Source organism: Ovis aries, chromosome 15 (genome assembly GCF_016772045.2).
Source record: "Ovis aries strain OAR_USU_Benz2616 breed Rambouillet chromosome 15, ARS-UI_Ramb_v3.0, whole genome shotgun sequence".
Classification (NCBI taxonomy): domain Eukaryota; kingdom Metazoa; phylum Chordata; class Mammalia; order Artiodactyla; family Bovidae; genus Ovis; species Ovis aries.
The window spans coordinates 19024298-19039841 of NC_056068.1; the positions used below are offsets into that span (position 1 = coordinate 19024298).

Sequence of the window (15544 nt, forward strand, 5' to 3'; positions counted from 1 at the left end):
GAACATAGGTTTTTCCTTAATACAATAAAGTAGGAGAAATACAAAGAGAGGTGACATAGCATAAGTTTTAACCTCAGATAGATACATTTTGGAAAAATTACAGATAGAGGTTGAGGATTTGGGAAATGATTCTTCTAAAACTATATATCCCCATAGACCCCTAGAAAAATCTTAATGTAATTCCAGGGACATAAGCCCCTCAGTTTGAAGACTGCTGGTTTACATGATAATCTGTTAAATAGTTAGAAAAAAACTCTTTTAAATTATGAAATAGTGAACTGAAATATACTTCCTACCATGTATCTTGGACTTCCCTGTTTGCTCAGACAGTAAAGCGTCTGCTAACAATGTGGGAGACCTGGGTTCAATTCCTGGGTCAGAAAGATCTCCTGGAGAAGGAAATGGCAACCCACTCCAGTATTCTCGCCTGGAAAATCTCATGGACGGAGGAACCTGGTAGGCTACAGTCCATGACGTTGCAAAGAGTCGGACACAATTGAGCAACTTCACTTTGACCGTATATCTATTCTTCTATGTTTCAGTTCTCTTTGAGTACCTAGAGCAGGACAAATTCATCTTCCATTGATGATGCTCTAAACATTTGAAGATTGATTCTATGATGTATTCTTGATGTCTCCCCATCTCTAGGATTCATAGTCCCAGTTTCTTGAATTGCTCATTGTCTATCCTTAATTTCATTCCCTTCACCCTTATATTTATCCTCCCATTAAAATACTCAAACTAATAAAACTTTTCCTTAATTTTTATGTCCAAAACAGTATAATGCTTCTACTATAAGGGTTAAAGTATTAATCTTTGTGATAAATTTACAATGTGAAGAGCTACCATTTATTGAATGCTTAGTATATGCTTAGTGCTCAAAATAAACACTGCAATGAAGATGCTATTCTCATTTTACAGATGAGAAGAATGAATCAGGGGGAAAAAAACCTAGATAACCTGAATAAAGTCAAAAGGTTCATTCAGAACCTTGTTTATTAATCAGTTGCTGACTGGGCCAGTAGTTGATTTAACAGCAATATGGCAACACGTGGAACATATTTCTGTAGGTATGCAGGGACCCCAAGTAGTTGAGATACGTGATTAAGCAAAATGTTAGGATTACCTAGACAAACTCTGAAAAAGTCCTTGTAAATCTAAGATGATCTGGAAAGTACTGTGGATAACCTGCTTAGGTGACCTAGTGAAGTACCAGGGTTTCCAAGCGACTCTGTTCAGTACAAGGGATTGCTTGGAGCATCTCGTGGACTGGTGCTGGGGAAAGGGGGAGGCCCCAGTGAAGGGACTTCCCATCTCCTGTCCACTGCTTCAACCAAACAGCTCTACTCTTCTCCAGTTTTACTTGCTTACCCTCCTCCAATAAGAAGTAGATAGAGATAAAACTGTGATAGGGTTAGAAATAGAGATATGTGTATGTGAGTGTGAGTGTAAGAGGGAAAGAGAGAGAAACCACTAGTCACGAAAAGAATGCTAATTTTGCAGCCAGCTTGTTTGGGTTTGATCCTAGTATTATATGTACTACTAGGCAACTTGGATATGGTTTTTAGCTACTTTGAGCTTTAATTCCCTCACCTGACATATGGCAGGTACTCAAAGATCTTTGTTGAGCAAATAAGTGAATGAATAAATAAATAAATTTATATTTTGGCAAAAATAAACTTGCAGGGTTATGTTGAGGCTTTATTATAGAGTCTTTAGCATGCTTGGTATATAGCAGGCATTTTGCAAATAATAATAATAGCCACTTATTATTGTTAGTGGTAGTGTAATTATTATTGATTCATTGCTTTTGGGGGGTTGCTGTGCCAGGTGTTCATGTAGCACTGTTCTCTAAGCTAGAGATTCCTTTTAAAACTTGAGAACAATGCACCTGAGTCCAAAGTGGCTTTCCCATCATAACAGGAGATCATGGGAGTCTCAGAGGCTTCTTGGTTCTCCACTCTTGCAAGTGTTATCTGAAAAGTTTGGTCATAAAAACACTGGCAGCATATTATCTGGAAGAAGTCTTGCCATTGTGCCAGGTGTGCCAAAATCATACAGCGACTCAACGGGATCAGTGCTTGCAGCCCAAGAGGTATGCATGTTTTCTGTCAGTGGTATTCTTGGGGCTTGAATCATACTCCCCAGTGATACCCACTTCTATCTATTGAGCACTTTCATTTTCTAGGTTAGAACAAATTATAAACCTGCAGACTCTTCTTGAGGGAGGAAGGAGAAAAAAAGTGACCGGAAAATTGATGTCTTTAATCTACCTAAATCATTTCCAGTTAAATACCATTGTCTTGTGGATCACATTCATCTGCTGCAGACTGTAAATTCTCCAAGGCAAGACCTTGTCTTTTCATAGATTGTGGAAAATGGTGCAGACACTTTTAGCATTTGTGTTATAACAGATGGTTATCATTTATAACAAAAGAATAAGAACAATAGCAGCCTAATCACATATCCTAGAAGTTTGGTATGGAAAAGAAATCCCATTATATATATATATATATATATATATATATATATATATATATATATGTCTGTCTGTTTTGCACTAGGAAAATCTGACAACTTATTTTTTTTTTCAATTTTAGAAAACAGACCAGTGAGAGTTAATTCTAACTATGTAAAAATTCTTTGCTTTACAAGACACTTTTTATAAAGAGTCTCTTAAAATAGCCAGATCTCTTTTTGGAGTATTCAAAATTGAATTTGCTTTACAAAATGCTGATTAGATTCAACTTTTCAGGAAAAAGGAAAGTGTACACAAATGGGAGATTGCATGTTAAGAGTTAATGGTGAAGTCTCACTTAATGATCATAGTGAAAACAAGGCCCATCCTTCTAGAACTTGAGGCCATCAGAGTCCCTATAGCTAAATGTGGCAGGTGGCTTTTACAAGGCATTAGGTGTCTTCACTCCAGGAAAGAAACCTAAACCAGCACTGGGGTCATTGACCATCATTAGCTCTGTGACTCTTGAGGCCAAAGGCATCAATCCATGCTCTCAAGAAGCCATGCATTATTCAACATGTAATGCCTTATTAGCTTCAGTAGAGATATGTTTTTTTTTTAATGGAAACAATTATGGAAAAATGCTGATGACTTTTATTCAAATGAATGGAAGAATTTGGGGGAGAAAATATGTATTTTTCTCGTATATGTGTCATGGGCAAGGAGAGAGAAAGGAAAAGTTAGAGTAGGACTAGATAGGAACACGGGTTCAGAAGAAGGGACCCCCAGATTACAGAAAACTGTTTACCACACACATGAAACTATCTTTCTTACAAAGCCCTCTGCTTGCAAATACAAGGTGCTTACCAGTTATTGCTTTTCTTCCTCAATTCTGAGGCACAGCAGGAAAAAGCAGCAGTGAATACTGCAGCACTCAATTTAGCAACAGAGAATTGTACAGGCACTGTATTGGACTCAAATATGGGAAAACAACAAAACTGTAAGGGAAGAAGGAAATGCACACTTAAATAAGACACCTGAATGCCTTCAAAGACCAACATATTATCTTTGAAACTGCTGTTTTCTATAGTAAAAAATACGAGAATTCTTTGTTATGAAGTTGGCTACTGTAGTCAAATGAGCTATTTATATTTTCCCAAAGGTTCCAAACCAATAGTTCATTAGTCTCTGCCCAGATTTAGGCAGAATCTTTCAGGAAGTCCTACCCATTGTGCTGAAAGACTACTGTTAATACTACAGAAAGGCAAGGGGGCACCTTTGCAAGTATTAGGGCCAATAAACGGGGTACTCTGTAAGAAGCACAATGCTTGGAATTTTCATAGGGTTTCATTTCTGCACTTTCTGAATGATTTTCATCTCCCTGCCTTATAAGCTTTTTGCGTGCTGTGTGTGCTCATGAGCGTCTAGATTGTCAGGAAACAAGGAGTATTTAATACACTGAGTGTTATTTTGGGCCTGGAGTTGAGTGTGTGAGGGAAGAGAGGAGGATCCTGAGTTGGGTAGAGGGAAAGATAAGTGGGAGATTCTGACCTTAGAGGAGAGGAAAATGGCTCATTTGGATTGTTTGATGTTAAATAAATGTTCACGTTTGTATTTCAGGTTCTGCCACATCGTGTTCAAAAATGCCCCTCTCACCGACGCAGTTTCTGTTCAGAGCCAGGCCAGCACAGACAGGATTGGAGAAAGGGACGATCCTCGTCAGCAGAGAGAGGAAATCTATTGTGTGCCCTGAGGGGAGAGGGATCTCTAGAGTGTAAAAATGTGTGCTTGGGACCACGTGGGCAAGAGGTGAGGGTGAAGAATCGGGCAGCCAGAGAACGAAGCTTCAACCCTTCCCAAGCAGAGCGCTGCAGAAGGTGGGTTGCTCACAGGGTGGAGCTGGGGGTTACTCCCCAGCGCCTGGGCAGGGAAACAGCAGGGAACTGGGAACCTGAGTGGCAGAGCCTGGCTCTGCCAGGACGAGGTGTTGGGGTATGAGGGTGGGGTGGGGGCCTGAGGGGTGGCTTGGAGCCCTGGCGGTGGCTGCCTGACGTCACCGGCCTCTCTGGCAATAGGCTGCGAGCTGAGCTCCCCAAAGCGGCAGCGGCGGCGGCAGCGCGGCTCGGTTTCTGGCCTCTTCACTCCGCGCCTTCTGCAGCCGCTACTGCAGCCGCGCGGCGGGGCTCCCTCCTTGCAGCCAGCTGGCGGCCCCAGGTAAGGGACGCGGGGCGACTGAACCTCGGGGCGGCCGGGTGGCCAGGCGCGAGTGGGTAGGACAGCCCTGGCGGCCTGCGCAGGCACCTCTGGCCGCGGCTTCGGCCCCCGCCCCTGCCCCGGCCCGGGCTTGCGCGCCGCCTCTCTGCTCCGCAGTGCAACAGTTTGCAGCGGCCTCTTGAGAACGGCAAGGGGGCTCTGCTGAGCGCTAAGGGTCTTCCTGGCTCTGGTCCCGGGGAAGAGCTTCAGGGCCCTCAGGCTGAGTCTGGAAAGGCCCGAGAGAAGGTCCGTTCCCCAAACTTTGCAGGCGGGAACCCTCCCCCTTTCATTTCCAGCACCATTAGAAGCAGGATACTGTCAAGTGGGGGTGGAGACACAGAGAGATGGGGAAAAGGGGGCGTTTGCAGGGATGTGCTTTAGCTAAGAAAGGTGCTTCAGCCTGTTTTTTTTTTTTTTTTTTGGATTGGGGGGGTGGGGAGGTACCAAGGAGGAAAGCTGGAGCAAGGGTGGAGCGCAGCCCTGCGTGTCAGCCGTGGCCGCGGACAGGGGTGGAGTGGGATGTGGCTCCAGGGTTACCCCCATGGGAATGGTACCTAAGGCATCTGACATCGTTCAGGGAGGGTCTGGAGGGCGGGGGACAGAAGGGAGGATTGCGTTCCCGGAGACGGCTCGGCGGCCCAGGGTGGGTGCTGGGAAGGGTAAGATCCAGGAGAAGACATCCATTGAGAGGGCGCAGAAAAGAGGCGAGCCGGCGCTCTGAGAAGCGAGGACCGCGTTTCGAAGTGGCTGTGTCTGTTGCAATTAGAAAGTTGTGGAGGGCGCAGGGAGTCTGCTTTATCTGCTGAGTAATCGGCATCTCCGTGGTGTCGGCGCAGACCCTCTTCTCCGCAAAGTGGCGAGAGCGCGGAACTGGAGGCTTTGGTGCGCGGCCAGGGGCGGGCGGGCGGACTGGGGTCTGTGGGCTGTGAAGACCGGCAGCGCCCAGCTGAGGCAGTGCTCTCAGAGGGCCGCTTTGCAGTGGCGCTGATCATTCGGGTTCTCCGTGCTCCCCGGGCAGCGGCCGGGATCCTAACCAAGCCTGTTCTCTTTGCAGCCTGGTGCCTTGGCAAAGGAAAAGGGCGCGCGGACACGCGTTCGAGGCGGGGCCGGAGAGGATCTCCTGGGCACCGCTCGCTCCCTGGCCGGTTTGCTTGCCCACAGTTGCTCCCTTAGTCCTTCGCTCGCGTGCGCATCCCCTCCCACAGCAGGGAGTAGTTTTGGGTGCTGCGGGCTCCGTCCTTTTCTTGGCTGGTGGGAACCGTGTGCTCAAAAGAGGAAGTCTTGTGGGCCCAGCCCCTCCCAGCCCAGCGCCGATGAGTGCCAGGGCGCCCAAGGAGCTGAGGCTGGCGCTGCCGCCGTGTCTCCTCAACCGGACCTTCGCTTCCCCTAACGCCAGCGGCAGCGGCAACGCGAGCGCCCGTGGCCCAGGCGCAGGCGGCGGTAGCGGCGGCACCTGCATCACGCAGGTGGGACAGCAGCTTTTCCAGTCCTTCTCCTCCACGCTGGTGCTGATTGTCCTGGTCACCCTCATCTTCTGCCTCATCGTGCTGTCCCTCTCCACTTTCCATATCCACAAGCGTAGGATGAAGAAGAGGAAGATGCAGAGGGCTCAGGAGGAATATGAGCGGGATCACTGCGGTGGCAACCGCGGCGGGAGGGGGCTGCCCCAACCCGAGGGAGGCCAGGCTTCGACCCAAGGAAAAGAAGCCCGGCTGGAGAGGCAGGCCCGGGACTCTGTCTTCTGCGCCCCATCCAGCGCTTCTTCTTCGTCTTCTCCCCCTGGCCTCCCATGCCAGGCTCCCTGTGCTCCGCCTGCACCGCCGGCCCCCAGTCCGCAAGGAGCACACACAGCCTCCTCCTGTTTGGACCCAGTTGGCGAGGGCCTTTTGCAAGCGGTGGTACTATCCTGATTGTCTAGCCCCTCTCCTCTTCCCTTCCTCCTTTCCAGCATTTTTGCCGTCCTTGCTTTTTTTTTTTTTTTTTCTTTTTCTCCCTTCCGGTCTTTCTCTTCCACTTTCCTGTGGCCTCCCTTTCCTTTTCCCTTTTTCCTTATCTGTCCTCTCCCTCCTCTGTTTCTCCTCCGCCGAGGCACTGTGCGGTATTTGTAAATATTGGGCGAGGGAAGTCTCGGAAGAAGAAATAACGCTGATAATACTTTATTATTAATATTTATAGTAATTATTATAATATTAATTACACGATCCAAGCGCATGACAAATCACATAATTTCTCATTGTCAATGAAAGACGCGTCTTCCCTTTCCACCCTGCGCCCCCCACAATACGGAGGAGAAACCGCACAAGCTACCAAATATGTAAAAGGCATTGACCCCTGGAACAAAGGGAGTGGAGGGGCCTGGTGTGTTGTACATAGCTGTCAAGTTAAGGTTCATTACCTTTCTTCTCCTTAACCCCCAAAGCTTTCACTTTTCCTTCAGCTTCCCTCCCTTCCCAATTCCTACTTTCAGCTGGGCTCAGGCAATAGTACACTATAAAGAAAACGTAAACTTAAGCACCAGGACTACAAGAGGCCACAGAGACTTGTCCCAGAAAAACGTTTATGACAGGGACCGCTCTCCAGCCAGCCCTCTTCTTACCTTCAGTTTCTCTTTTCTAGGACCAGGCATTTTAATTTACTTTTAGAAATGCCCCTTGCTGGTCGAGCATAAGTTCATTGAAAATCTTTTAAATGAGTTTAAAAGACAGAATCTAGTCCTTTATCCTTGCCCCACCCCCACCTGTGCACCTTTGACTTGTGGCATTTCAGGATTCACGGAGGATCCGGGAGCTGTCCAGCTAGATCTGGTGCTGAAATTGTCTCAGAACTGATTACATTCTTTGATTGTGCAGGTGCAAAAGGGGCTATTTTGGAAAGTGAATATGCTAGCTTTTTGTTGGTTTCTTTTCTCTTTTTCTACAGTCGGGTTTATATGTACTATTGGTTTTCTTCTTATTAAACATTGCATACATTACCCTTTTTTTTCTTGTAAAAAATAAATTAGGCAATGTGCAGTACTGAAAGTGCAGTGTTTAACCAACCAGAATGTTTCTGTTTAATTTTTAGAACACGTGCTCCTTTGTTATATATTTATTATATTGGTACCAAATACAAAAGCAAACTATAATTCTGTACTATGTTCTCCAAACTGTATATTCTTGTTCTTAATTAGCTGTTGATATAATGGTTACCACTGGATGAGGATTTCAGTGGTGCAGGCCTGGCTTCTGCTGTTTCCAGAAGTGTTCTTTTGTACCTTACTCTGTAGTAGACTGTTATAAAAAGATGATACTTATGTTTTCTTATTTCTTTTGCAAATGACAGAGACAACCACAACAGAAAACAAACAAATAATGGATGTGCAGGAATGCCATCTATTAAAACATGGTTAATATTTAAACAGTGCCTGTAGTCCTCCCTGCATGCAGTTACCACCTGGAGGCAGTGGTGTGTGTGTGTGCTTGCTTGTACTGTATGTGTTGGGGATGAGACTGGGTGGGGGGGGATGTTGGGCAATTTGGATGACAGGACATGCAAATTTTAAGAGAAGTTAATCCAGTAACTGCTTGTAGAATAAAAATGTCTGCAACTTGTTTAGTTAGAAATCTGTTCCTATATCTAGGGTGCAGTTAAAGAGTGTCTCTCTTTTTCTTTCTCAGTCTGGCTTACCTAACTTCATTGAATGTATGAAAAAAGACTAAGGAAAAGGAAAGTGAGAGACAAAATTCAATATTTTTCTTTCTCTCCTAATGCCAGACAAGGCCATCTGTGTTACAAATGGAATCCACCTATGGTTATTTACCACTTTGTCTCCCTTGGGCTGATGATTGAAGGGTCCAGAAGCATATTATAGCTTAACTGTATGCAGAGGCATCCTTTCTTGGGAACAAATTTGGAAAATGTATGAATGAGAATGTTCTACAAAAAGCTCAACTAAAAGGGACCTTACTAACCTGCAGGATGTAAGGCAACAGTGCCCCTAAGTGCATCCCTCTCCCAAGTAACTAGTAGTTCTATTATCTCTGTCTTGGTTCCAGGTGTATGTGCTCTTAGAGGAAACATTACCTCTGAGATTTTAGGCTGTCTATTAAATTGCCCAAACTCAATTTACATCTTTTCTAAATTGATTTAATAAGCTAAATTTTAATCACCGATTAGATACCCACTCAAGACCTTTCCTGAAGCACAGAGGATCATCATTTAAGCATGTCGTGTTGTAATACTAGGAAGACTAGGTGTAATCTTTGGATACAATATATTAAACAATGTACCAGACTCTCTCCAGTGCCTTAGTCACTTCCTAGTAATAGATAAAAGAGAGCATTAACTCCCTCAGTCCACTTGGGAATCCTTTAGTATATCAGAGCTCTACATTGTACATTAGAATGACTAAGGCACTGTGAAGAAGAAAGTCCATTAATTTTTGTAGCTCACCCTCATCTAGCTATAGCTATTTAATACCCTATTACAGAATGACTTTTGGGCTTGAAATTTGAATAGAATTAGGGATTCAGAAGGGAGCTTCCTCATTTCCAGTGAGCTCCACTAAATGCATGGATATTACTTTCTCCCCCTCATTTGGTGCACTTTTTACAGTGAATAATTTCCCATTTTATTAAAGCAATAAGATGTTCTGTTGTGAGCAGTGCTGGATGATGATTCCATTTCCTTGGTGCTGAAGCTACTCATACATTTTTGCCTTATGAATCATAGTGCATTCAAGGCATGCAATAATAATCCCGTTTCAAGGAGAAACCTGTACACTCTAGGGGGTAATTATGAAATTGTCTTGTATAATATTTCCCCAAGGAATAGAGGGAACAGGAGAAATAAAAACATTATATATATTGTCTTAAAAAGATCTTGATACCTCTAAACATAGCCACATCCATAATATGCTCTAATTGTGCACCTTTTAATATGTACACCTTTCTCCATTAATTGACTATGGTTTAATATTTTTAATAGTGCTCTATGTGTAGATGATGTGGTTTGTGAGTCAAATTTCATGCTGAGTTAATATTCTCAGAACTCCATAAGCTTCTGGTGGTGTCACTTGAGGTTTTTTATGAGATAGAGAATTACATGAAATTTTAGTAATGCCAGTTCCCACACCAAATTATTGCAATAAGCACATATCCAAGCAATTTGCACAGACCCTGTTTAAAGGATTGCTTCTTATAGAGCTCAGTTGACAGTCTCAGGAGTTTGGGATGCTACCAACAGGGCATTTTGGATTTAATTTTATATGAAACAAAAGGAAATCTGGAAATAGACAAATTTATTTTAAGGATTTTATTCACTGATGTCCCGTCAAACTAATTGCTTCAAATCCTTATAGCTACAGCTCAACTTATGCACTTGCTATTCAGTATTCATAAGGTGGCATGCTTGATTCTTATTGTTTTTAAAGATAAGAAAATTGGAGAGAGAATACCATTATGTCAACTGTATAGGATTCTGAATCTTAAAGATGTAGATGGATATAATCTTCTTTAGAATTTATATACACCCATAGATATGTATTTATATATGCATACATTTTGTACAAATTTACAATGGACTTTTTGTATTCTCTTTTCTGTCATTACAAGAATGAGATGGAAACCAAATAGTTGTTCCATCCTCTTATCCAGAGAGGATACTGAGAAGTTGGGTATATGCATGCACTTATTTCTCTGGAGTGAAATCTGAATGACTTTCTCTTTATTTAATGAAAGGGGAGAGTCCTGTTTGACTTGGGGGAATTGGTAATTAGATAAGCTTCCTTTCCTTGTTAGTGACTCAAATGTAGCAATGATACTGAATTTATGACCCTATCTATGTGGTCTGAATATCTAGATGGAAAACAAAAGTATCTAGAAGAGATTTAGGGCCATCTAGACCACAAACCTGGATTGTGGCTCAATTTTTAATTTTCAGCCTATATGTGGTGTGGAGATACAATTTATATCTGCATAGCTAAAGGTAAAATGAAAATATGACCATTATCTGTTTAGTTTGATAAGTAGTATTTGGAAAATATGGATAAAGTAGCTTTAAAATACTTTGGCATCTGACTTTTTCCACTGTTTCTATCTATATCGATTTAATTAATTAGATAATGGTTAAAATTCCATTTTCCATTGTGCAGGCATGCTTTAAATGCTTTTCTGTGGGTGACAGTTGAGCAATTGCTAGCTGATATTATGTGGGAGTTGTAGGTTAAATTAGAACCAGAAGCTTAATCTGGTCAGGCTCCTCAGGTCCATTCCCATGTGAATCTGGACTTTGAGTCTAGATCTGAAAAGCCGCTCATCTGGGCTATTCTATTTTGGAAATAGTGTTTGTGGCTCATAGATGTTTTAGTTTACATTAGAATAAATTGACCTATCTACTGAAGGATACTTAATCATTGAATTGAATGTAAATCTTATTCTGATTTGTTTTTTATTTATTTGATAACATTTGAGAAACAGTTTCAATGGCTTGAAATCAATACTTATTAATGTCACCAACCTAATAATACAATTGGTGCCGTGTAGGAATGCTTAGCTTAGGATAAGAATTTAATTAGCTTTAATTAGGGACGTGTCTTATTAAGATGGTCCTATCTGTGTGAGGGAGGGGCATGTGATTTCATTGGATTTTTTTTCTATTGAGAGGTTAACAACAACAATAATGATGACAACAAGACCAGCAACAGAAAAAAAAAGCAAAACAAAACAAACTGATTTTGGAACTTGAGTATATCCGACAGACAGAATAAAACAGATACCAGAATTCATGGAAATTTTGTTCTGTTTTTCTATCAATAAAAAAGTTTTCTTGTTAATTGGCTTTTTGGACACTATTTCCTTATTATCTTAATTTGTGAAATTAAGGATTTCACAGGATTACAAAATTATTCATTCTATTACCCCCAGATGCTCAAAGAAAACATTTTTTAAATCTCATTACCCATCTGATCTTCTTTACAAACCAACTACATGTGAGAAGGGGGAAGTGTATACATTTTAAAGTGAAAAGTGAGAGTGTTAGTCACTCAGTCATGTCTGATTCTTTGTGACCCCATAGACTATAGCCTGCCCAGTTCTTCTGTTCATGAAATTCTCCAGGCAATAATACTGAAGTGGGTTGTCATTTCCTACTCCAGAGGATCTTCCCGACCCAAGGATTGAACACACATCTCTTACATCTCCTGCAATGGCAGGTGGGTACTTTACCACTAGCACTGCCAGTCCAATTTAGAATTTAGAATAACCCAACAAACTGAGTCCAGTATAATAATTCAGCAATCTTTTTAAGAAGATACTCAGTCTCTTTAGGTCACATGCTTAGTCTCTCAGATTTTCTCTTTCCCAGCCTATATTTCTCTAACATAACCAGATGTATGGGGAAAGGACACAGTTGACATGACTTTGTGGTAGTGAGGGAAACTGGAGCCTCAGATTCATTTAAATTTCTATGGATTCTACTTGAACACTGCTGAAAAGCAGCTGATTGGAACTTCTCTCTAGCTTGAGGTGGTATTGCCTTATCCAGCTTTTGTGCTGACATTCACCACTGTAGTCTTAGACCCCAGACCTTTGTCCCCAGGCTCAGAGCCATCTCCACAGGGATCTGTACATCCTGTCCCCTGCCATCCCTAGGTCCAGCAGTGCTCTACAGTTTGTCCCCTTCTTTTAAAGAGAGGAACTTCTGGGTGTCCTGCATGCCATGGACCTTCTATTGAAGAGCATGAGTGCTAAGACTTAGTCTCCAACCATGGTCCTCTTTACTCCTGGGAAGTAAATATTCTTCAGCCTCAGCTGTTTGACTCAAAAGGTTTGACAGGTATTCATTGAGCTAGGCCTCACGAGACTTTGGCCACTTGATGTGAAGGAGTGACTCATTGGAAAAGACTCTGATGTTGGGAAAGATTGAGGGCAAAAGGAGAAAGAGGCAACAGAGGATGAGATGGTTAGATAGCATCACTGAGTCAATGGACATGAATCTGAGCAAACTCTGGAAGGTAATGAAGGACAGAGAAACCTGGTGTGCTCAGTCCATGGGATCACAAAGGGTCAGACATGACTTAGCGACTACACAACAACAGAAGACTGACAATAAATGTACTTGCTGACTCCTTGGATGTCCCTATGAGGACTTAATTAATTAAATGCTAGCTGGATATTCTTTCTCTGATTAGTTATTGAAATCCAATCTCTTTTTCTAAAAGTACTTCTCCAAATATGTCCCAGTCTTGCTGATAGCATTGGGCTTCCCTTTCTGAAGAGTTGACTCTATTTTTCAAAACTTTGCAGAACTTTTATTAATGCCTCTTTTCTACTTTATGCTGACCATCCTCTGTCTGCATCTGCAAATCCTCTCTCCCTGGCTCATGGCCCCAAAATAGGCTTTTTAATTTTAGCATGGAAGATTATATGTCACTGAATGGTACAAAAATTTGCTCTGCAGATTTTCAAAAATATTGGGGAAACCCCTCAAATACACTGAGATGACCAAAAAAAAAAAAAAATACTTTTCACATACAGATGTGGCTACTCTATTTTCCTATAATTAATCTAATCTATGTCATAGGAACCAAGCTCCTTCAAGAAAATTCTCAAACTCTCAAATTTTTTCTTTCTGCCTTGTTTCTTTCCAAGTTAGTGTCTGGGAATGAATTACATGATCTTATGGTTACAGATGATGAAGATTCCTCCGAACTATACAGTGTTAAATATATTTTGGGGCTGTGGAGTGTCCATTCAGTCTACTTCTTGGGAAGCAAGTTCCAGCTAGTACCCACCACTGTAGCCTGTGATCCGGGACATTTTATATATCTCAAAATTTGAGTCTACAGAAGATTTTTTGTACTAAATGCAAGATTTTGCTGATTTACTGTGTAATAAGTATCTCTAAATCTCCTCAACTGGGACAAATGAAAATCTCTGGGTACCTTAGTACATCCCATTCAGGCAATGGGTAATAAGAAGATCTATAATTGCCTATTGTCACCACCATCAACCCACTGCCACTGCCTTCCTATAGAAGAAAGAATAATAGTTCACTTTCCCTGGTAATGGTTCCTCCTAGTATAGCCAGGGAGATACTCTAAAACTCTCTAGCCTAAAATCCTCAGACTCTTTGATCCTTTTAGAACGTTCATCATTTGACCCCTCTCTGTTTGTTCCTAAGGGGCTTAGGCAGCAAGAACAGAACCTACCCATCTCAATAAATATTTGGCTCCCTTCTTCCCTCCAAATTAATTGAAAGGGATAGACTTTTTTTATATAGCCTCCTTAAGGACTTCCTCTGGTACAGTCAAACAAAAAGGGGTAGATTGGGGCTTTTTGCTTTCTAAATGCCATGTCTCCAACCTCACAGGTAAGTCTTAAAATGGAAGAGAGTGTGGAAGAGTGATTGGTCTACTGGTAAACAGGCCTACATTGAGAGTTGCTTCAGAAATACTGTATTAGTTACACTTGTTTATACAAACATGGTTATTTTCAGTTGAACAGCAAAAATTCAGGGGTATCAGAAAGACATTCTCTCTCCCCTCTACTTGCCAGTGTGTGAAGTCCCTAAATTAAGAGCTGGTTTCAGTGGTTTAAAGCACCCTTGAGAGAGATCATATATGCCACCAGGCACATATTTTGTGCCTCAATATGTATCACCCTTTCCTAGAGATCCTGCAAAAGAAAGGAGAAGAAGAAGTGTAAGTTCCTAAGTTCCAAAAGGGGCAGATATCATCAGAGAAGAACAAAGAAGGAAAAGCTGGAAGATACACTTCTCTAGCTTTGCCCTTGTGGGGTGGACCCCCTTCACCTGTCACAGTGAGAAGATGCACAAAGGATCATGCTTATGCCCTGCATATGAGAACGTGGCCGTGCTATGTCAGGTTTATTTGCAGGATTCACCCAGGTTAATAGCCCTATTCTTAGACTCATGGGTAGCTTCATTCCTTTGCTCCAGTTGTACTTCCCTGTTTCTGACAGCTGTCAATTTACCTGCAGTCCCCACATTCCCGTGGCTTGGTCACTGATTAGGTCACTGACAATTTTTGTTTTGAATCTGATTGATGAGATGATCCCTTTGAATCTTTCACCTCTGACATTTGGGAATTCATTCAATCAACGGATATTCACCGAGAACGAACTATATGCCAGGCATCATTTTGGGTGCCAAAAATACAGCAGTGAACAAAATAGGCAAAATGTCCCATCTTCACAGAGACTTCATTCTAGTGGAGGAAGACAATAAACAAAAGTCATAAGTAAATTATGAAGTATCTATAGGGATAGAAGTGCTATAGAAACAATCAAATACAGAAGGCAAATATGGAGTGTTCCAGGAGAGAGTGGATAAGGATGATCAGAGAAGGTTTCACTGAGAAAATATCTGAGCAAAGACTTGAAGAAGTTTCACAAATATATGAATGAGTTAACTGATTAAAGATTGTTTGGTTAGCACTTGTAAAACCCAGTTCAACAAAGGTCCTAGTTTTGTTGTTGCTGTTGTTCAGTCACTCAGTTGTGTCTGACTCTTTGCGACAGCATAGACTGCCACACGCCAGGCTTCCCTGTCCTTCACCTAGTTTTGAAAATGATCAAATAAAAATTTTGGTTTAGAAAGAAGGCAAGAAATGGATGCGTACTGAACAATCTATCAAACTCACACTCCCCAAGTAGGGAAGAGGGATAAAATCTATTCCTAAACTTGAGGACCTCATAGTCTAATTAGCCAATAAATTTCAACTCAGGTCAATCCTGGTAATAAATATATGTTTTTAGAAAAAATACCTCAGAAGCACAAAGCAAGTGTAGCAGAAAAGTCTGTAGGGAAGGGTTAGAAAAGTTTCCCAGAAGAGGT

The 15544-nt window shown here is 42.2% G+C and overlaps 1 protein-coding gene across 2 annotated transcripts; it reads left to right on the forward strand.

Annotated features, from left to right (window-relative positions):
* Positions 1–4298: 4298 nt before the first annotated feature.
* Positions 4299–11522, forward strand: C15H11orf87 (chromosome 15 C11orf87 homolog). 2 transcript variants are annotated; one of them, XM_042232898.2, is made up of 2 exons: positions 4299–4335; positions 5766–11522. In XM_042232898.2, the coding sequence occupies exon 2, from the start codon at positions 6025–6027 to the stop codon at positions 6619–6621; it is 597 nt and encodes a 198-aa protein (XP_042088832.2). In that variant the 5' UTR covers positions 4299–4335; positions 5766–6024; the 3' UTR covers positions 6622–11522. The 2 variants fall into 2 exon arrangements, with proteins under 2 accessions (XP_042088832.2, XP_027834977.1); XM_027979176.2 differs by lacking the exon at positions 4299–4335 and adding an exon at positions 4599–4672.
* Positions 11523–15544: the final 4022 nt, after the last annotated feature.